The following is a 21,977-nucleotide window of genomic DNA, read 5'->3' as shown; positions in this document are numbered from 1 at the left end:
TGATTTAGAGATGTGAATTTCCAAGGGCTTTAGTGCCTTTACTAGAGAGTCAACTGTTGAATAACTCCAACCCTTGTGCCACAGAAGTGAAAGTTTCCAGTCTGCAGAGTAATCAGGCTCTGGCTCCATGGGAAATATTTGACAGTGGGATCAATTTATTGTTGGGTTTTGGTCTTTTTAGGGGATCTGTTGACAAGAAAATGTAGAATAGAAGCAGCAGCTCTTAAAAATGGCCACCACTTTACTGAGGCAACTCATGACACTCAGAGCCACAAGTGTATTACATTGTTTATTCTGCAAATACCATCTGTAAAAATTATACATCAGGCTTTAGTATGGAACTCTAATAAAAGTTCACAGTTCTTTTACAGTCAAATGTATTCTTAAGAAAGTTCCATAAAAACAAATGTAGACGTCAGTGACGTAAAGAAGCACTTGATGCTACAACACAAACCAGATTCCATATAATCTAATGTAATGTGTGACTTTTATTGTTTCAGACACAACAGGGTGCTTGCCCTCTTTGGGTGAAACAATACCAGACATTTTCCCTTCACTGAACAATTTCATGTCCTGTTCAACCAAAGGCTATGTACAGATGACAAATGAAACAAGTTCATCAAGATGTCCAAAAATAACCTCGACATGAACAAATGAACATCTGATGCTGTGAACAGCCAAGCTAGCACATTTAAAGTAAGTTGCAAGCATGACATCAAAGTGTGTGAGTGCATGATGGTTGAGAGAGGGAAAAGAAAAAAAACAAGGTTCTTTTGACTGACTTTAAGGCTGAGGCAAGCACCCTGTAGCAAAGAGCGTGCAGTTTTTCGTACCTTGGAAACTATGAACAGTCTCTCAACAGCCCACCGATCCTCATTTGGGGACTTGGCCGATAACTATCCACACCCAACCCCCACCCATGATCAACATCTGCTGAGGTGTCGATCTCGACCACACTTCTTCCTCTACACCTACCCTTTCTCTCTCTCTTTAACTTTGTTTCTCTCAGTCCAGCAGGCAGGCGAGACAACTGCAGCAGAAAAATGTCAGCCCTGCCCCTCCACAATTACCACCACTCCCGGACTCCCTTCTGAAGGGAAAATAGCAGATGGAAGGATGGAGGTGGGGGGGGGGGGAGAAGGTAGGGAGTGGGGGTGGAGTTTGTGGCTTTAGTGTCCATCTCACGTAGCGAGGGGAGGTCATGCCTACCTCTAGGGGTGTGAGCAAGTAGGAGGGAGAGGGAGGGATGGTTTCAAGGCCCATTTCCATCCAGCGATCCTGTTACAACATCTGCCATCTTTTACTCAGACTCCCGGCACCAAGACCACCTGTGTTGTGAACTCCATCCTCAGACAAAAGGCCTTTTCAATTGGTTCCTGAATAAAAAAATAAATAAAAATGTATCCTTCAATCTGACAATACACTCCAGAAAATGTATAAATTTCCTTCATGGTTAGACACAGTATACTGGTGATAGACATGTATTTGTTCAAAACAAAATTACATGTCTCTTGGTGGCAAAAAAAAAATGTTACGGTGGAACATAAAAACAATGATTGTGTCAGTGAGTAATGAGGCGTGCTGTGCTATTACTCACTCCTATTTACAATTTACCATTTAGCTTTGTCATATGTGAAAGGAAAGTAGGTTTTGGATTATTAGGACAAAATCTACATATTGCAGATTTCACCTTGATAGTTGCAGCCCTAGTCTGGTTCACAGTATGTTATACTCTGCTTAAGGGAACTTTTATATTGTACATGTCATTCTAAAGACTACTATAGATATGAAAACTACCTTCAGAAGGATTCACAGTCTTGTCAGCATTGGCCTCCTCTGCTTCTGTTGTGACACCACACACCTCCGTCCCTCCTCCTGACTGCGGCTCCAAAGGCGAGGATCCCGTTCGTGCTGCGCCTGGTGCAACCTGGTGCCTCGGCCCTGTCGAATGAGCAGCAGCGGTTTGCTTCATCTGAGGTGAAGATGCCTTGGTAGAGAACCAATGTTGCACCAAGTCCGCTGTTAAACCACTAGCCTGAGCCAGTTCGTACAACTGAGTCGGATAACACAGAACCAAACAGAAAATCATCTTGGTTAGGTCACAGCTTCAGGTTAAAGGTCACTGAACCATTCTGTGTTGATCACAAATTTTAAAGTCCTCATTAAATTGAATAACATGGGTAAAATAAAAACATCCTGTAACAAAAGCAAAGCTATAAGCAGACTGACTCAGTAATGTCAGTTACCAACACTAGCAACCAACATATTTAATTAAAATTTCACAAATGATGTGTTGAAGATTTGACATGTATTTTCAACCATTAAGCTTCCAGGTGTCTTATCTGTTATGATGTTCTGGTCATGTTTCTCTGTGCAATCAATGAACAGATTAAAACTGAAAGAACTGAATTGGTTTACTTAAGATAATTTTTTTTTTCAAATATTTGTGTTGTAGAAACATGCTCCAAAACTTTACTTAATGTGGAGAGGTGCTGCCAAAGCCTCCTGTGACCCAGACTCATTGAACAGCACTGGTAGCAGTGCAGAGATATTAACTTCTAAAAGGTTTTGTGCAGGACTGCCCTCTCTAACCAGTTGTAATTTCATGACAAATATCTGAAGAGCAGGGCAGAGCATGTCGAGCACAGTGGAGCAGGGAGAGTGCTCAGTGGAGCAGTGTGGCTTGATTAGAGTTTCATGCTAGTTCTCCTTTAAGTTGCATACTGTGGCTTCAAGTATTTTTGAAGCAGTTGACAATGTGTCATCTCCCAAAGCTTAAAAAAAGAGGTACTTTGTGGAGTCACTTGTTATGAGTACATTTTCTCCTACAGTGCACTTTGCTAAAGTGAACACAACTGAGGCTAACACACACAAAAAAAAACTTCCTGTTATATCTCTTTTTAATCATCATCATCTTCTTTTTTCGGCTGTTCCCATTAGGGGTCGCCACAGCAAATCATCTGTTTCCACCTAACTCTATCCTCGGCATCCTCTACTCTCATCCCATTTAACTTCATGTCCTCTTTTAGCACATCCATAAATCTCCTCTTTGGCCTTCCTCTTGACCTCTTGCCTGGCAGCTACATCTCCAACATTCTTCTACCAATATTACCAATATCCCTCCTCTGTACATGTCCAAACCATCTCAGTCTGGCCTCTCTGACCTTGTCCCCAAAACAGCCGACCTGAGCTGTCCCTCTGATGTGCTCATTCCTAATCCTGTCCATCCTGGTCACTCCTAAAGAGAACCTCAACATCCTCATCTCTGCTACAGTCTCTAACCCATACAGCATAGCTGGTCTCACTACTGTCTTGTACACCTTTCCTTTGATTCTTGCTGCCACTCTTCTGTCACACAACACTCCTGACACCTTTCTCCGCCCACTCCAACCTGCCTGCACTCGCCTCTTCACTTCTTTCCTACACTCCCCATCCTTTTTTAATAATAATAATTAATCATAGCAGTACAAATTAATAATCTGCTTTTCAGGTTTCAGATCCACTGAATTCCTTTAGATCAAACTGTGTAAACACTACTTGTTGTTAGTACCTGTGATTCTTCCAGCTTGCCATGTACATCAAGGTGGGCCTGGAGGATCTCGGTGTTCCCCTTCTGAAGGTCCTCCTTTAGAGCCATGTCTTGGTATGCCTCCAGCCACTTCAGCTGACCATTCTTCTGCACATAACGGCAATCCCCGAACCAGCGCACCACTTCAGGTCTGGGCAGTGCAGTGGCTGAGATGAGTTCATCGTACTGAGCTGCACTGGGCCACTGGGTCCGAGCATAGACCTGCTTGAGCAAGTGAAGCTGCTCTGCTGTCTTCTTACCTCGGATAGCAGTGGGTTTGGGAGAGTGGGATGGTTTGGGTGTTGGGGTGGAGGACTGGGATTGTTTGGGGGTGGAGGAAGGAGTCTGGCCTGGGGAGGATGCAGGTGTGCTGGAGAACTGAACCGGTAGAGCGGGGCTATCCACCTCCTCACCCTCTGCTTTGCCATTGGCCTCCGTCACCTTCAGCATCTTCAGGTTTATTTTAATAGGGTTCACTTTCAGTTCCCCTGAACAGTCCTCTCTCTGTCGCTCCTCCCCATCTACCTCCAGCTCCTCCTCCTCTCTCAATGCTCGCTCTGCTGCCTCTTTCTTTTTCTCAGCTGCCACTCTCTTCCTTCTCTCTGCAAACCAACCATGGATCTCCCTTCTGGTCATCTTGGTCTCAGATCGCAGTCTGTCTACTTCTTCTCCTGATGGGTCAGGGTCCTGGGAAAAGCTGGCCTCTAGTGCCTTTACCTAAACATGACACAAATATAGACAAGGTCAACAGCTTGGAGGAACTAAATACACACAGATTAATCCATGTGCTGAAGATTAGTTTTTCTGTTATATATCACTGCAAACTAAATAACTTTGGGTTCTTAACTGTCAGTTGAATGAAATAAAATGTAAAGATGCCAGCTTGGTGTCTAGGAAATTGTGATGGTCCTTTTCAGTATTTTCAGACTTCCATATACTAAATTATGAATTGATTAATGAGTAGCCAAAGATTTAGCATTACACTCCTAACTAAAATATTTCAGACTCACAGTGGACAGTTTAAAAACTAAAGGACAGAGATATATCACCTTTTTTTACACAGCCAACATCAGTTCAGAAACTCAGGTTTACTATACTAATAGCAGCTAACGTAGCCTCAAGGCCAAACCTCACACAAAGAGGAGAAGCTACAGAGGTCTGCTTAGATGCTTCTTTCCAACTCCACACTCCATTTTTTTCCCATTTTCAAACTCGCCCTCGGTGTAGCGTTGTTAGTGTTAAGTCTGAATTTATCTGATTATCTTTGCTCAGCTCCCTCTAGAACCACAACAGGTTTTATACACCTTTTTTTGCAGTAGCACTCCCCCTGAAAACAGTTTGTTTGTAAAATAGGTGGAGCTCCCTTTAATAATAATTTTTTTAAAAATCAGCTCTAGAACTAAGTAATCACATGTAAAACATTTTGGCAACCTACATGACCTTCTCAGTATTATGTCCTAGGGTTACTACACACCAAGGGCAGAGCCTCTCACCTGGTGGGGTTCTCTCTCCTTGTAGCGAATGGCTGTGAAATCAGGAGACGGTGGTCTGGGGAGTCGGCGGGAAGGTGTGGTGGGTGAGGTGGGAGTCTGTGTTGCACTTGGACTCAAGGGTGTAGAACTGTGCTGGGGTGTTTTTGCACTAGAGTTGCTGCCACTTTCTGACAGGTCGACGGGGTTGGTGGTGCCACTCCCTGGCATACCTCAACCGCTCGCTGTTCGCATTGCCAGACTTATTCTGTACACCCGTGCTGGTGCGTGAACCTTTGAGGTTGCGAAAGTGGTAGCGCCGGTCACTGAACCACTTGCGGACTTCTCGCACTGTGAGCCCAGTAAGTGCAATGAGGCGGTCAACCTCCTCCTGGTCGGGAAATTGGCTGACCTGAAAACTATCTTTCAGAGCGCTGAGCTGCTCCTGAGACTTCTTGCCCTTGTAAAAGCTGGGGTCGAGGAATGCATTAACAGGTGTACGAGAGCCAGGTGTGCTGCTTGAAGGAGCTGCAGGAGAGGGAGAAGAGGATTTGGAGGCAGGGGAGGACGCCTCCTCCATTTTGATGGTTGGAGAGTCACTGGAGGTGGGCTCAACATCATCTGTTGTCGTTGTTGTTGTTGTTGTTGTTGTTGTGCTAGTTGTGGTGCATTTGTTGCTGCTACCGTTAGTATCTTTGGTCTTCTGTCCATCACTGTCTGCTTTGCTGTTATTGTTAACAGGCTTGTCGTCTGTGGTTGTTTTGCTGTCACACTGCACTGTTCTGGTGCTGCTGGCTTTGCTGATATCAGTCTTCTTAGTGTTCGCATGGCTGGTAACACTACTATTGCTCTTGTCACTGCAGTCTGCATTCAAACTGCTGTGTTTACCACTGACACTGCTCACCTTACCATTACTATAATTACTGCTTCCAAGACTAAGGTTGATGACACTAGCTTGACTGCTACTGGTAATACTGTTGGTGCCCCCTCCCCCACTCCTAGTACTGTTACTGCTGCTGATGATGTTGCTCCCAGTACTGCTGGTACCCACTGTCCCCACCACCATGCTGACGCCTTTGTCTGCCACCAGGGCTGCAGCAGGTCGGGCCTGCATCATGGGGCGGGCAGCTGCCTGGGGCTTTGGTGTGACAGCCAGGGCCACAGGAGCACTGTTAACCTGGATACCATTGGCCATTACAGGCTGTGTAACAATTACCCCTCCTTGGCTGACAAGAGATCCCTGCAGGATATGTGGGATCCCTGAGGCCCCTAGTGATGCAGGCAGGACTGTTATTGTGTGCTGGGCTGGGCTGGGATGACTCTGGGTCTGGTTTTGCGAGGTGGAGGGTGCTGTCTGGATGATGGTGTTGAACATCTTCCTCCTGGCCTCCTCAATCTCCTCAGGAGACCAGCTGATGCCTTGTTTAAGTCTCTGGGCCGTGAACCAAATTTTGATCTGCTCTTCAGGGAACTTTGTGACCACAGTCAGGTAGCAGAGCTCAGCCTTTGTGGGGTATGGAAACTTACTGAAGGAGGTTTTCAAGAAGGAAGAGGAGTCCATAGAGGCACTGTAGGTAGGGATGCTGCTCAAAGGAATCATCACCTGGGAGTAAAAATGTTCAAAGAAGAGCAGGAGATTATTATATTATTTGATATCCACTTCATAACACAACAGTTGTACATTAAAAACAATTACCTTGGGGAGATTTTTGGAGGAGGAAGGAGAGGAGGTGGAGAAAACAGAGGAGGGTGTGATTGGTGCAGACTGATGAAGACTTCTGTTTTGAACCACTGAGACCACCTATTGGAGACATTATAAAGAAAATTAACTATTCAAATGCCAAATCAAAACAAACCAACAAAAAGAACTACCTCCTACCTGTGTGATGGGGGTCTTCAGCATTGGTAATGCTCCAGAGCCGTTGACTATCTGGATCGCAGAGGGCAGCGTGACCTTGGTGGCTCCGTTGTGGACTATTGTGGGAACATGCGTGACCGTTGCTGCAGCAGTCTCTTTTCTCTCAGCCTCTCTAGAGGCAGACATAGAGTGAGGGTCTGAAGAAGGCTCATCAGAGACTGGGTGAGCCACCACTATGCGTTTAGGCTCCGATTTGCCCTTCAGCATCCTCATAATTGGGGTTTTGGTGATGGAAATCTCACCGTCCTTCCCCGACTCTGTCCCTGTCACCAGATTCTGCTCCACCACAACCCTCCTGTCTCTCTTTCTCAGCTGCAAAGTGGTGTTTAATGTGCTGGGGTGAACCCTAGCATTGTGCAGGGCCAGGCCCTCAAACTTGGGTGCTGAAACCCCACAGCTCACACAAAAAAAGCTGGGGTCTCCACGGAAATCTGGGTGCCCAGTGTACACGTGATCCAAGAACAAGTTAAGGTCATGGGTTTCAAAGTTACAAGGCTTACAGGTGTAAATGCCAGCGCCATCTTTGACAGTGTCCACTGCCTCTGGTTTGGAAGACTCTCCGGGATCCAGGGGGCTACGTTGGCCCCCTCCAGAAATCCTGGACTGACGGAGAAGAACTGGAGAGTCCTGTTCTACCTCCTCTGAAGGGCGTATGCTCTTGCTAGGTATCATACAGGGAGTAGTGGACTTTCTCTTGCTGGCCATGGTACAACCACAGAGTGGAGGGGGGTGGTCAAATGGCAGAGTGGGGTGTGAATGACAATACGAGTCGTTTCCGGTTGACTATAGACCAGGCATGGGGGAAGGACGACAGAGGGACTTATCCATAGGTCCACTTACAGTTCTCACTGCAATTTTGAGGGAAAACCTGGAATTGAGGGAGGACAACATATTTTAGTTCAGGTCCATCAGTCATCAGTCACCATACATCACTACATACCTGTAATTAGTTGGATAGGTTTGGTTAGTGGCATAAAATAAGAAATTTCAATTACAAATGAGAGAAAAGATGACAGAGGTATAAGAAATAAGACAGGATATCTTACGGTTTCCTCCCAGCTGGAGGAAAATTATGCACGGCTGGATGTTTCCAGGCAGAATATCAACAGCACAGGTAATGATAATAATAAGGCCTTATGAAAAGATCCAGCTGAAATCATTAATCTTTAAGTAAAAATAAAATCAAGTCTTCTCTTCAACTCCCCTGTGAAACTCAAGGGTATCTCTTCTAAGAACATTCAAACAAGCTGTCTGCTTCTTCACCAAACGCTTTTTGGGAGAGCTCCTGTCCTACCCCATTCATTCCCCTCCCCCACACAACTCTGTCTCACTTCCCCTCGTTCAGACACACCCCCACAGAGAGAGCACATTCTGTTTTGTTTTTTTTTTAATCCAGAGCCTCTGCATCTTCACTGAAAACATTCATAAAAGCTGCCACAAAAACACTCACTTGTGAAGGTGTCGCTTAAGATTGCGTCTACTTGACAATCATGCAGGTGGGTGGTTGCACAGATGTTCCTCGGAGAGATGGCGTCCTCACCCAACAATGGTACAGACAGAAACATACAAACCTGCACAAGAATATGAATCTTAAAATTTTCATTTCACCTCAAGATCCTTCTTCTCCATACAAAATGGTGACGCTTCCTGTGGAGTTTTCCCCTCCCTCTGACAGAGAGGTAGTGATGCAGCAGTGGAGGACAGCTCTAGGGTAATTACTCTCCCAATCACTCTGCATCGACATGACACCTCACACACAGTGCACCAAACAAAAGTTCAGGAAAATCCAAAAAAACATCACAAAGTGCAACCCCTTCCTATCTAAAGACATTTTACTAACAAATCTAAACCAAATGCAACTTTTCTAATAGACAGCCCACATCTAAAATAACTTTGTCCCTTCATATGTATAAAGAGAACAGCTCTATGAAAATATTAAACTTGTCTGGCACCAGTTTCAGTCTGAGCACGACCCCTGCTGTGACATCATCATCATCTCAGTCGGGTAAGCAGCAAATTCCAAGTCACTGTCATACAATGAACTTGCCCTTCTCCATTTAAATATAACTTTTTTTCAGCTGCAACTGTTTTCTTTGCCTTATACCCACAAATACACACACAGAAAGATCATGGTACATTAGCTCAAAGCCCAGTTAACCCTCACAAGATTGGAGTGTGGCAGATGCCCTTTCACAACCTGACTGAGCAAAGGTATAGAGAATTCATTTTCCAGAAGTCTACAACCTCAGTTATGAGTCAACAGAAATAGCTCAGGTACAGTCTACATCTTGCTAACCTTTGAAAATCAACACCATGAATAATCAGACAATTATGAGATACTTCATTAAAAAAAATGTAATCACAGTTACATCATACTGGTCATCTCATCCTGTTTTTCACCAGCCCTCTCTTTGGATCCGAGTGTGAGGGGTTAACAGTCAAATGAAGTTTGCTACTGTGGGAGGGAACCCGTGCACCCCCCAGAGAGAGTAACTGCCCTTGGTTTGGGCTGTTGTGCACCCCTCCTACTCCCCTGCCATTCAGTTCTGCATCAGGGGGCACCGCTCTGCCAAGGCAGCCTGGTCACATGACCAACACAAAGGCTTATGGGTGGGCAGTCTCAGCTAACCGTCACAGGGTGTGAGTGAGCAGTCGAGAGGAGAGGAAGAGCAAACGGGAGAGGGTGGTGGGGGATGGGTAGCCGGTTTGGGGTGAGGGGGCAAGGGAAGGAGGAGTGTTGAGGAAGCACTAAGGTGTTTCAATGAGGAATTTTCTTCCCTGATATCCCCCTCCAACCAGCCAATACCATACCAGCCCACCCTGCCAACCCCGGCTCCTAAACACCCCCCTACGTCTGGCTCCAAAACTACAATCACACAGACCTCCCCTACTCTCTCCCTCCCTCCCTGCTGCACTGCAAAGCCTGGAATGTTCCAACCCAAGCTCAGTGGACATAACCTGGAGTTCAGCTTCAGTGTCTATATGTGCACACATGCATTTCATTGTGTCGTGCAAAATAATTACTCTAACACTGTGGTGAATACAGAAGGTGTCAAAGCATAAAATACATCCCTTCGCACATATCAACAGCCATGAACACTGCTACACTGGTGACAAAGTTCACATTATACACTGATGGCATACAAGAAATCAAAACCACATCTGCAGACAAAAGCTGCAGCAAGGACAGTTACCAGCAGAGACCCACAGGCCCCACACAGGTGAGGACTGAAACAATGTGACCGGAGCCATTTTCGGCAAGTCAAAATGAACAGCTCGCGCCTTAGCAACGCCAGGCTTGGGCGACTTCTGTTGACTCACTGGTATGAGTGCATTGGCCAGTAACTTTAATTTGAATGCTGCATACAAGTTGACTGACCATGTGGCGATACTGGGTTGGTGTCTGTTATATGTGTCAGCATTTGCATGTGTGGGTTTCCTGTGAGAGTGGAGAGAGAGGAGGTGGGGTGGGGTGGGCGGGGGCGCATGTGTGCTCATGTTTGTGCGTGTGTGTGGTGTGCGGGGGTGGCTGCCTGCATGCCTGTGTGTGAGGCTTGTTTACTGAGCTGCCATTTTTATGTGTGTCAGAGTCAGAGATCTCCCAGTGACACACACTGTTTTTGTTCTCCTGATGCATAACCTATATTATCAATGGCTCAGCACAGCATGACCTCCTTTCATCCCCTGGCCCGACTCCAGTCTAGGCCTAGGCTATATTCTGAGCACAGGCCTGAGATAGCACTCACTCACTCACTCACACACACACACACACACACACACACCAGAAATCCTACAGCTTGGCTGCATAGGTTGTGCTAATGCTGTGTGTGTCTCACATGTATTCTCTTTACTAGGACAAAGAAGAGGTGTGCAACACAAGCAGCCCTTTCCTTGTTTGCTACATTTTTTCTGTCCCCACTTGTCTTTTTCCTCCCTCTTCCTCTGCCTCTTCACCCTCACTCTCCCTCCCTCTTCCAAACGTCTCTGCACCCTCTGCTTCCCTCCCTCCCACCGTTCCTTCTTCTCCTCCCTTTCCGAGCAAGTTTGGCCCAGGGAGACAGGTCGGCAGCGCCACTGATGTGTTACTGTCCCCATGGCAACCACCTCCTACCCCCTCTCTCTCTCTCCCCCACCAGCTCATTTCTCTCAAACACATGCGTGTGGGTAAACACGCACACATATGGTTACTCAGACATACACACACACCTCCTATGCCATCCAGTTCCCGGCTCTAGCGGGGCTTGTTTGTTCTGCACACCCCTGTGAGTGATATTTGGAGAGTCCCTATCCTGCTCCTATTTCAGTGCCTCCCTCACGCGGTGTTGATGTCTCTCAGCTAGGTGTGGTCGCCATCGCCATGGCATGCTATTGGCCCTTTCTGTTAAAGCCAGTGCCTGCGTCCCTGACTAGACATCTGCCTGGGCCACTGCGCCCTGCTCTCTGTGACTCTTGTCTGGCCTGAGGAGGCCTAAGACAGGCAGAGCTCCTGTATTCACTGGAGCCAATGTAGACAAGGACACATAAACAGGCCTAAAATTCTGGCAGATGCTATCTCCTTCAGGGAGGATGGAAGAACCACATCTATCCCTCACAGTATTCAAGCTAATTATCAAGTCTGCAGCAGAAGACTAACCCTTCACCATCTACCAGTCTTTACCGCACAACACAAACTGTGATTTTTTTTTTTTTTAAATCTACTGTACCAAAACACAAGTCCTTCATCATGTTCTCTTCCATTCCAAAACACAAACATCTTGCCAGTTACTTAATGTACTTCCACCTTAAACAGACTTGGCTCCAGCTAACCTTCTCCTGTCAATCAACTCCAGGGTTTCACTCACATATACCTCTGCTACCAGCCACGGCTTACATGTTTGTTTTTTTGCATCAGAACATCTTTCCACCACCATTTCAAGGCTTTACACAAGAAAACCTTTAGGACAGTGTTCCTACAGTGTCATTCCATCTGCTCCTGAGTCCCATTTGGGCTGCTCTCAGGTCACGAAGCGGATGGCTGCGTGGGTTGCAAACGGCTGTATTGCTGCGGCCGCTGCCAGTGCATGCATTATAAACTGGGTTGCTAAGAAGGGGAGGGAGAGAAAAATGGCGGAGCATCATGCTCTCTGCTGTCCAACCTAAAATGGCTGACATCACAAGCTGTTAACCATTCAAGCAGAGCAAGAGGCCGCTGCTGCTGCTGCTGACCCAAACCTGCTCACTCTGAACGTGAGTGGATCACACTGCTCTCTCCCAAGAGTGTAAAAAGGTTCTTGAGCAGCAGCTGACTCTGGTTTGTGTGGTCATACTTAGTAGAGATCTGCAAGTAAATTGTCATTGCATGGGTCAACACAGAGAGAAGATGAAACTCACCAATGAAAACTCATGACTGAAGAACCGACACACAGACACACACACTGTTTCATTACAAAATAAGCTGACATCAGATGCTTAAAAACTAATAAAGCACAGCAAAAAGCATCTCACGATGTGGCATGAACAAAACTCCAAAGCTAAAATGTGATCTCATTAAGTGTTGTACTGATTAATCCTTTCACACAGAGCAACTCTGTGTCAGACATGAACCTGAAACTAGGGGAAAGGCAGGGAGAAATGGAGAAAGAGGGCAGGAGGGTGGTGATTTAGAGGGGTAAGCAAGGGGTAAGTCAGATGTACAGCCACAGAGCTCAAGCATCACCACCACAACATAATGAAATGAGGCACAGCAACAATAACACAACATTTGTAGAGACGTTATGAAGAGCCAACATCTCCTAACCTTCATGTCCAAGATGACCTTCACATAATCAAACTAGGTGTTGTTATTTCACTTTAGGAAATTGTGTTCTTGTTAGAGTTAAAGGTGTGCCCAGGCTGATAAATAAATAGCAGGATTAAGCTGCAAGTCTGTGCCTTGGATTCACGTGGACACTAGACACAAATTAGCTCTCTGGGAAAGCTTTGCTCTAATCCCTAAAGACACACACTCACGACAACACCGACATGATAAATAACCAAGGCAACCGCGTGCAAACTCATAACTGACTACTGGGCAGCGTGGAATAAAGCATGGGCGCTGTTTATGGAAGCCGTGGCATCCTTGAACACAGATGTTAGATAAACATTTTATCAGCAGTGAGAAAAACACAGATATAGTCCTAATAACATAAGCTCGTTGTTGACACGCAGTAAAACACCTGTACATTTTTCACAAATGAACAATGAAAAACAATATTAGTCATAAGTGACTGGAGATCAAAGTGATTCTAACTTCTTCATTCATAGCACAGACTTAAGAAATGAGGAAATTCACCGGCTGCTTAAACAAAAAATCTTAGTTTGGCTTTGAAATAAACCAACAACATGCCACTTTAACTAAAATGAGAACATTGCTTCTAAAAACGTGAGCTGTATTTCGTGAAACAGCACAGAGTGGTTACTGTAACGCTAGTCCCTGAGCGCAGCGGCGTCAAACGTTTACGAAAATGATGCGTGTTCATCTTCCGCCCAAGTTAGGCGGAGTGAGCCCCAACTTAATGGGCTCGTCTACAGAATATGTTTGAAACACTGTGATTAATTCAGAGTATAAGAAAAGACAAGCCCCCCCAACCCCAAACTACTCTCTCTCTCTCCCCCGTTGGTTGTCGCCATTTTAAGCAGGCGACATGCAGCTGGCCAGCAATGCTGAGCCGAAGCGCAGCCCCGTAAAGATAACGCTTGACAATAGCTCTCACACAAGTTTAGGAAAGGTGAAACACTTTCACCAATGTGTATAAGAAAACCACTCACTCACCTGGCTTTGACGGAGCTCGGTGTATGCAGCGTAGGATTAAAAAAAAAAAAAGTTTACAATGATATGGGCTCAGTGGAGGCAGACACGTACGGGGGGTTTGGGCTTCACTGATGGTAACTTATAGGTGTATGCCCTCTCTGTCCATCGGCTGGTGATAAGTGTGACACTGGAACCAGACCGGTCCCTATAACGGCCGCCTTTTGCGCTTGTTTATTTCGAGTAGCTTTCACTGCTGGAGCAGGCTGTGGAAAGGAGGAAAATACGACGGACGTACAGAGGGAAGAGATGGGCACGTGATGCAGACGTCACTGACGGTGGAGTTGGCGTGAGGGCTCGAGCTTCGCCGTACAGAGAACAGAAATGAGGCAAACATCCCATCCTGCCTTTGACCCGACACCACATTAGGGTCGTGGTCAAGTTCTCGATAGGGGAAAGACTCTTCACACTCTCGGTTAAACGTGATGTTACAGCGACTCACACCTGTCCTCCTCCCAGGTGACCTCTCTTAAAGAGATAGTACCGTCATTACGTCTGCATTCACAACAAAGCAGCTACTGTGAGCGCATAGACAAGGTCCTATATAGATATATAAATATGACTGGTCGTTCACAATCTCAGTAGGCTATCACAAACATTAAAAAGCTGTATCACAAACAAGACGTTCATCGAAAATGCTTCACTTTCAAACCCAAATTTGTCCCACATTTTAGAAATCATTACTTTAGAGAAATAAGTTAGTCGTTTACAAAAAGTCTAACCTGCTTTCTTCAGCCTTTATTCCAGTCTAGTCCTGGTGCGAAGCATTTACTGTGTGGCCCCAGTTGCCTCCAAGTAAATGGCACCTTCATCATATTTTGCACAGAGACGCAGAAACCAATCAGAACTCATACACTGGAATTCACATATTAGGCTATTTACTGTAAATTTACTGTAAATTTACTACTGCGTATTGCATTTGCAACATATGAAGCCATTGTAAGATTATAACAGATGTTGTATTAAGGTGTTTTTATTATGCATGCATTCATATAGACTCAAAGATATCACATACCCTACATCTTTATGAATGAGCCATTACTAAGTGGGTTGGTTTTACACACTTACAGTATCTCAAATCTGGGTGTTTGAAGAAAAGCTATTTAAAGATACTGATTATATGGCACCATGTCAGAATATATACAGATACTAATGTCCTACAAAATATGTTGAAATGTAACTTATGGTGTTAACATCTTAATTGTAAGGTCTGTGGCAATTTCAAATTGATCCATATATTTATACGAGAGTTTTCATTTCCACTTCATGGAATAACTTAAAAAATCTTATATTTTTCCTATAAACAAATCACTTTCTTTACACTGCTCTATTAAGTCATATGTAAATTCAATAAGTCAGTTTCATGTTGTCATCTTAAATCAGTGCTGATCAAAGCAGGATGAGTCCATCATCATCATAAACGAAGCCCTCTGCTGGACAGCGAAGAATAGGACAGAAATCTCACAAATGTATGACAGTTAGAAACGTTTTAAGATATTTATAGCCTCAGTGGCTCCCACAAGTAATAGCTGAATTAAAATGAAGGATTTAATTTAGAGACCTGAAGAAGGACAGTATTTCTAGTATTTCACAAGAAAATGTAGAAAACTAAATTTGAAGAATAGAAGAATATTTTCCTCCTCCCTGGTACTTGGAGAGGTCATGAGTCTCAGGCTGGGAATACCTTCTTTCTCCAGATACTTTTACAAAATAAATTAGCATATTTTGAAATTATGCACGTCAGGTTTTATGGTTTCTAATGAAAGACTTGAAGCAAACATTATAATAATGAATTGTTTTTTTTTTTTGATTGATTGATCAGTGGATAAGATATTAGAAAATATGATTTGACCTATTTCCTGAGTTCTAAATGACCAGAAATCAAAACCCCTCAACGATAGATTTTGCGCATAGGATGTTATAAAAGTGGGACCATGGACATACTGTTATGATGTCGTTAGCACCCACACCACCGGGGGTCGCTGTGGAGAGTGTCATTTCTGACGATAGGTACGCGGAGACGTCGCACTCTCTCATTGGCTGTTGGTGGCTGGGGTCAAACTACTTTGCGCATGCTCAGATTGCCTTTTTTGGTTCGCGTCTGAGTTCTGTCAGATCAGCGGTGCGGACGTTCTTCTAATACCCTCAAATATTTCACTCTACTTTTTTCCCTTAGTCAGTGGTAGATATTTAAATCTAGTTTGAGGAGTCATCAGGTTTGCATTCTAACTCTTCGACGTCTGTGGCCGAAGGAAATAGCGAAGAATGATGAGTAGCTCGAAGCGGAAAGAAGAAAGTAATCTGCTGAATGGGGGTGTAAAACAGTCCACATGGAGCAAAGCCTTCAGTAGCAATGCGGTTTGGGAAGAGAAGGTCAGTCAACTGTCTTGTTAGATTTTAGTATATTGTTGTCGTCAGAGTTCACAATGCACCTAATGTGTTGCCAGGTGTTCATAAAGATGGTTATCTGATCTGAAGCTAGCTGTTATGCTAAGAACTATTTTGGTTTGGCTGGGTTACCTGCCAAATCCAAAGGCACACTATTAATTACCTCGGCGCGTTAGGCTTAAAACAAACAGAAGTCGACGAGATTTAAATAGTGTTGGGGTTTATGACTCCCTACTCACTGAATTCAAGGGATCCAGTCACTCAGATATTCTTTATTTTCCCCATAAATGTGTTGTGCTTTGAAGCTGCAGCTAAATGTACTTATGTGTTTTTTTTTAATTAGTCGTTTATCTGTTTGTTTGAAAAATGTGAAAAAGTTAGAAAAATGCCTACTAACAGTTCAAAAGTCTAAATATCAAAGATATTCAGATTGTTATAATGTAAAATGTAGAAAAGCAGTAAATTCTCTGAAAGAATGCTTGGCCTTTTGCTGAGGCGCATAAGGCACCTTTACATCTGCTGACAACTGAATTTTCTGTTGACTGACTAATTGGTAAATCCAATAAAAGATTCACTTTTATACGTTTTGTGTCATAGTTTGCTTTCACAACAGTTTATTTCCCCTCACCACAACCTCAGCCCAAACCCCTACCTATAACCTAAGTTAACCTTAATAAAGCCTTAACCCAATGGCAGACACCTTCTGAGGGAGAAACACACTTTCACACAAGACTGGCGTTTCAGTGTTAAACGTTAATTTATTCCTGTTATGAACAGTGTTATTTGTTTTTCCGTCAAAGGAGCAAGACTAGTCCTGAGTACCTGCATCAGGGCTGCATATTGTTTACCCATCACACAAATGCTAAAATAGGCTTCCCGCATAAGAAACAGGAAATTAAAGAGAGAATAATGCACTACACTGGGCTACTGCTTTTCTGCTTGGCGGTGTTTTAGTAGGGATATCACACCATTTCAACCCATTTATTTTCTTTTAATCAAGTCTTGTGTTTCCTTTTCCAGGATGAGTTTTTAGATGTGATTTACTGGCTCCGACAAATTATTGCAGTAATCCTCGGTGTGATATGGGGCATTGCTCCTTTGAAAGGATTTCTGGGAATAGCCATGTGAGTATTCTTTCATCTTTCTTCCACTCAGCCTCTTCATCATGTTATCCTACAGAAACACTGGATAACTTATATCATCTTATGTTTTCTCTGTTAGATTCTGCATCATCAACGCTGGTGTCCTTTATCTATACTTCAGCAGTTTTCAGCAGATTGATGAGGAAGAGTACGGTGGCACGTGGGAACTCACCAAAGAAGGCTTCATGACATCTTTTGCTCTGTTTCTGGTGGGGATGCTAATTAAATCATGCCACACTGAACTGGCATCTTATGCCTGCCTACTTTCTAGATTAAACAAGATCTAATTTGGACTTTTCTATCTGACCAGGTGTTGGATGGTTTCTGATTTGTTGGAACAGATGTAATAGCTAAAGTCGTAGACTTAAACCTGTGTCTTCATGTCTAGTATGTTGTGTTATTGTGTAGAAGTGGTATATTTCAAAGGTTAGGGTTGAAAAGGCAGTTTGCATCCATTTCTAATTAGTTCTTTTTAATCTTTAAGCTATTAAATTGACAGTATTTCTCCATTTAAAAGATGTTCAAGATCCAAAGTTGAAAGTTTTAGTGAGTATTAGAGTGCTGATTTTGTTTTGAGGTGTACAGCATCTGTAACATGTAATGAGTACCTTAGATGTGATGACAGATGTGAGCTCACACCTCTGAGTCTGTCTTTAAACAGATTTCCCTGTTGTCTTGTTTCCTGCAGTGTCGTGAAAGGATAGTAACATAAAGAGGCGCTTTTGTACAAAAAAAGCCTAACTTTGTAATATACTCACTTCCTTGGTCTAACCCTGAAACTTCGTAGTAGCTTCAGAATCATGGAATTTGTCCTCCATCACATTAGGAAGGGATTTCTTCTTTGCCATTATGAACAGAAGGGATGGCCAAAAAAGGTTTCAGTGTACAGATAGGCATGGAAGTACTGTTTTAAAATAGACTTGAAAAAATGTGAATCTGTCCTTTAATGGCATAGAGTAATAGCATAGTGTAATTTCATTTTAAGTAGCACTAGTAGTATTACTACAGTCATAGTAATATTGGTCATAATTCTGGGGCTAATCAGCAAATGCTTGTGTTAGCCAGTATTTAATGCATTTTGTATGTTAATTGGGTTCCAAACACAGGGTTTTTTTTTTTTTGTCCATGTCTTAACATGATTTGATTATTAGTGTCTAATCTGCCATTTCTGGTCTTTAACAGGTGGTGTGGATAATCTTTTACACAGCTCTACATTATGACTGAGATGGATCCATAGGACACTAAATATAAACATTTCTGTTGAAGCAAGTTGTCAAGACACAGGAACTCCATGGCATGAGGGGTTTGAATACTCCTACATACAGTATGACTTCACAGTGTGCAGTGCATCATGGGAATCCTAGTTTGAATATCAAGATACAGCAAGACCATCGTGATAAACCTGTTCAAATAATGTAGGTCTCTCTAAATTGAGGGCTCCTTTTTGAGGCACTTTCCATTACACTTATCATTTGTTATGTCCTCCTCCACTTCATTGTCATACTTTGTAAGAAAACACTGACACTGGTTGCAGTCCAACTTGTATTGTAACAGTACAACAGAATGAGGATGCTTTCTTTTGGTGGGCTTACTGCAGAGCCTTTCTTCTCATTTAGAAGCGTGACATGAACCAAAACAACTCGTATGTGTATCCATCCCAGTTTACTGCTGACAAGCTGGTCACTCAAATTCCAGGAGCAGGGCAATAAAACAAAGTCATTATATAGTCATTAGGGTTCATTGTGTTAACTTTGCATTTCAAGACAAAATGTACCATGTCAGATTAACTCATGTACCAGTAAGGGATTAATTCTTTGGCTTTAGTGTTAAATCAACCCTCTGATATTTCACTTCAAAATTATGTTTGCCTTTTTGAGAATTTATTCTGGCCCTGGCAAAACAATTACATAAAAACTGGCGTGGCGTAAGCATGTTACCGTGCCTGTGGTAGCTAACCACAGCTGAAATCTGGCTTGTGATAATTTTAACAGCTAAAACAAATGCTGGTTGTACGAGAGACGTATCCGTCAATACCCGAAATAAATGCCAGTATCAGCTATTGATGCACTGTTACTTCAGTCAGGAATGAACTGTTTAAGTTATCTGACCATGCAAATTCTCAAAGTAAAGAGAGAGAAAACATGCATGTTGTGCTCAGATGCAAATGTCCAGTTTTAAGCTAAAACCTGGTCTGTGCACTGCTGTATTTTGCTCTCTGTAGTGGTCATTAATTAATGGTATTTGTTGGGATGATAGGAATAATTTAAAGTTATTATTTTCTCACATGTAGCTTCCAGATCAAAGTCTTACCTGTTGTTTTGAAATTAATTTAAACTTGTCTGTAAATTCTGTACATTGTCCATTTATCGAATCCACATTGTATTACACAGATTTATTTGTACTTGTGTTATATCTTGTTTGATGTAACATATTTCTCAGTATTTTATAGTGAAAATCTTTTTAAAACTGTTCTTGCAAAGTTATTGTAATGACACTTATATTAGATATGCAGCTGGTGTTTGAAATGATTGTATTTTCTGATCAAATCTTTTGGGAATCATTAAACATGGGCTTTATTTGGCCTCCATTTTCAAGGACATATCTTTAGTTAGTTTTTGTCAGATGGTTCATTCAGGAATTGTTAAACATCTAAAACGTTTTATTACAGTTTCTGATCTTAGTAAAGCTTAGTTACTATGACACTGGCTTGTTCGCTGTCATGTCCGAGATGTAGTTGAGTTGCTGGGTCTGGTATAGCTTTTACCACAGGCGGAGACATTTTACTCCAAATACTTCCAGTTCTCTTATTAAAACGCTGTGCTCTCGGCTCGCTGACATAGTGAACGTTAACCACAGGTACAGTGTGCTAACATTCATTTTTTAGAGAGGCAGCTGAATAACGAGCAAATAAAGTATTATTGCTGATGAGTAGCCTACTTATTAATATAATTACTTTTTCAATGACTTTTAAGTAATTTCTCCAACACTGCTTGTTTGTGGGATGAATTTATTGTTGATTTGGTCTTTTTATGGAATTTGTTGTCAACAACAAAAAAATACAAAATAAACAGCTATCCCTTATGTACAATATTCTATTTTATTTGATATTTTTTTCTTAGAGGATATATTACTTTTATTCTAGTCTGTAATTGATTTTTACCACGTTTTTCCTGCTACAGAGTCGAGTTTTTACATAGAGAACAATTCAGTTTCATGTATTGGCGCCTATAATGACACCTGCTGGAGAAGGTGTAGGTTCATCCAACCAGATGGCGCATTTTAATTTGTTTTCACTGTAACATTCATAAAAATTCTGTTTTTAAAAAAATCCTGACGTAATTCACGCATTAAAAAAAAAAATCTGTGACGTAGTGTCCAAGATGGCGGCGCCCCTCTCCACGATGAAATTTTGGAAGCCGGGTAAGTAAGAAAAACAAACTACATAGGCATTTGGTGTAGGGTTTTCGGATTTATATTCATTAACGTAAAGCTTTTAATGTGAACCAGTCAGTCCAGGTTTGGCTGCAGTTGTCTTCACAGCAGCTGCGCGGTATCTGCATCCAGCTCGGTTCGGGTAACGTTAGCTCTGCGGAATCAAACGTAACCTGCTAAAATGCAAAATAAAGGCTGTGAGGCATGAAGTATGACAGCGACACGAATACATGCGACTAGTGAAAGGCTTTCACGCTCATGGGTCTCTCATTTCATGTCAGGCTATTGCATTAAAGCCTGGCTTTCATTTCCTCATTAAAATCTCAACCAAAACATCTTCTCCTCACCTTGGCCATCTGCTCTGCTCTGCTCCAGGGTCTGAGGCACCGGGGATCTCAGAGGAGCGGGAGCTCAACACAGAGACCACCGGCTCCCCCGTTATTTTCAACCCGCACACCGCCCTCTCCATAGAGAAACAACGACAGAAACTCCCCGTTTTCAAGGTGTCACACCTGCTTTTAAACACACCTGAATGCAGCTGTAGGGTGACTTTGGCAAAGTCAGCAGTGGGTTGAACGTGCTTGTGCATTTGTCAGTAGTCTTAAATGTTTGTTAATGAGCTGTTGTGTCAATCATCTCTTTTCCAGCACAGAAACAATATCTTGTACTTGGTGGAGAGCTACCAGACCGTTATCATAGTTGGTGAGACCGGCTGTGGGAAGACAACACAGTTACCTCAGGTTAGTTTAGTTTAGTTCATGCAACATTTTGGCACCTTTGAGCTGGATTCTAGCATTTGTTGCATCTGCTACTGACAAGGGCAAAATATTGTCATTAAAAGTCACATGTGTGCTAAATCTCATGACACCAAGGCACCACATTGCACAATACCCTTCATGCTACCTAGCTCCCATTGTGGTTTTACACAACCTTGTCTCTATGCTTAGTAGCCTCTTTTTAGAACCTGCTGTTCTGCAGCATCAATATCTCCATCTCATGCTTTGCTTTCCTTTTCTGGACCCACATTCTCCTTTCCTCTGACTTCTTTCAGTACCTGCTGGAAGCTGGCTGGGCAGCGGAGGGGAAGGTGATTGGAGTGACGCAGCCTCGGCGTGTGGCTGCTGTCTCTGTAAGAGCTCTCCTGATGTCCTGCTCAGCACACCACTGTTTTCCGGTGTTGTTTCACTGCAAGAAATTTGGTCCATACTGAAGGACATTTTTCCCTCTTTCCTGC

At 43.3% G+C, this 21,977-nt stretch overlaps 3 protein-coding genes across 3 annotated transcripts in view; 2 read left to right on the top strand and 1 right to left on the bottom strand.

Annotated features, from left to right (window-relative positions):
* Positions 1-22: 22 nt before the first annotated feature.
* zhx3b (zinc fingers and homeoboxes 3b) lies at positions 23-14,224 on the bottom strand. The gene is made up of 9 exons (XM_020608084.1): positions 13,746-14,224; positions 8,406-8,526; positions 6,917-7,823; positions 6,734-6,838; positions 5,296-6,640; positions 5,062-5,261; positions 3,551-4,285; positions 1,798-2,053; positions 23-1,376 (listed from the first exon to the last, which is right to left on the bottom strand). Exons 3-9 carry the CDS (start codon positions 7,658-7,660, stop codon positions 1,366-1,368), a joined length of 3,396 nt encoding a protein of 1,131 aa, XP_020463740.1. The 5' UTR covers positions 7,661-7,823; positions 8,406-8,526; positions 13,746-14,224; the 3' UTR covers positions 23-1,365.
* Positions 14,225-15,847: 1,623 nt separating this feature from the next.
* Positions 15,848-20,329, top strand: rab5if (RAB5 interacting factor). Its single transcript, XM_020608062.1, has 4 exons — positions 15,848-16,154; positions 17,190-17,293; positions 17,391-17,520; positions 18,494-20,329. Exons 1-4 carry the CDS (start codon positions 16,047-16,049, stop codon positions 18,533-18,535), a joined length of 384 nt encoding a protein of 127 aa, XP_020463718.1. The 5' UTR covers positions 15,848-16,046; the 3' UTR covers positions 18,536-20,329.
* Positions 20,330-20,636: 307 nt separating this feature from the next.
* dhx35 (DEAH-box helicase 35) overlaps positions 20,637-21,977 on the top strand; it is a 10,846-nt gene continuing 9,505 nt past the window's right edge. Inside the window, exons 1-5 of the mRNA XM_020608119.1 lie at positions 20,637-20,731; positions 21,119-21,246; positions 21,391-21,483; positions 21,795-21,874; positions 21,975-21,977. The exon at positions 21,975-21,977 is cut by the window's right edge and continues 100 nt beyond it. Coding sequence (XP_020463775.1) covers positions 20,692-20,731; positions 21,119-21,246; positions 21,391-21,483; positions 21,795-21,874; positions 21,975-21,977 — 344 coding nt within the window. The 5' untranslated portion in view covers positions 20,637-20,691. The remainder of the gene's footprint in view (positions 20,732-21,118; positions 21,247-21,390; positions 21,484-21,794; positions 21,875-21,974) is intronic.

The sequence above is a fragment of the Monopterus albus genome, unplaced genomic scaffold (assembly GCF_001952655.1).
Source record: "Monopterus albus unplaced genomic scaffold, M_albus_1.0 scaffold91.1, whole genome shotgun sequence".
Lineage (NCBI taxonomy): Eukaryota > Metazoa > Chordata > Actinopteri > Synbranchiformes > Synbranchidae > Monopterus > Monopterus albus.
Note: the sequence above shows the minus strand (reverse complement) of the source record. Positions and strands in the feature narration are given on the sequence as shown.

Excerpts from the sequence above, each read along its gene's own strand:
- zhx3b (XM_020608084.1), bottom strand. The coding sequence starts at position 7,660 with ATGGCCAGCAAGAGAAAGTCCACTACTCCCTGTATGATACCTAGCAAG. Across the intron at positions 4,286-5,061 it reads AGGAGAGAGAACCCCACCAG|GTAAAGGCACTAGAGGCCAG; the intron begins GTGAGAGGCTCT and ends TGTCATGTTTAG. Across the intron at positions 2,054-3,550 it reads GCAAGCTGGAAGAATCACAG|TTGTACGAACTGGCTCAGGC; the intron begins GTACTAACAACA and ends TATCCGACTCAG.
- rab5if (XM_020608062.1), top strand. The coding sequence starts at position 16,047 with ATGATGAGTAGCTCGAAGCGGAAAGAAGAAAGTAATCTGCTGAATGGG. Across the intron at positions 16,155-17,189 it reads ATGCGGTTTGGGAAGAGAAG|GATGAGTTTTTAGATGTGAT; the intron begins GTCAGTCAACTG and ends TTCCTTTTCCAG. Across the intron at positions 17,521-18,493 it reads CATCTTTTGCTCTGTTTCTG|GTGGTGTGGATAATCTTTTA; the intron begins GTGGGGATGCTA and ends GGTCTTTAACAG.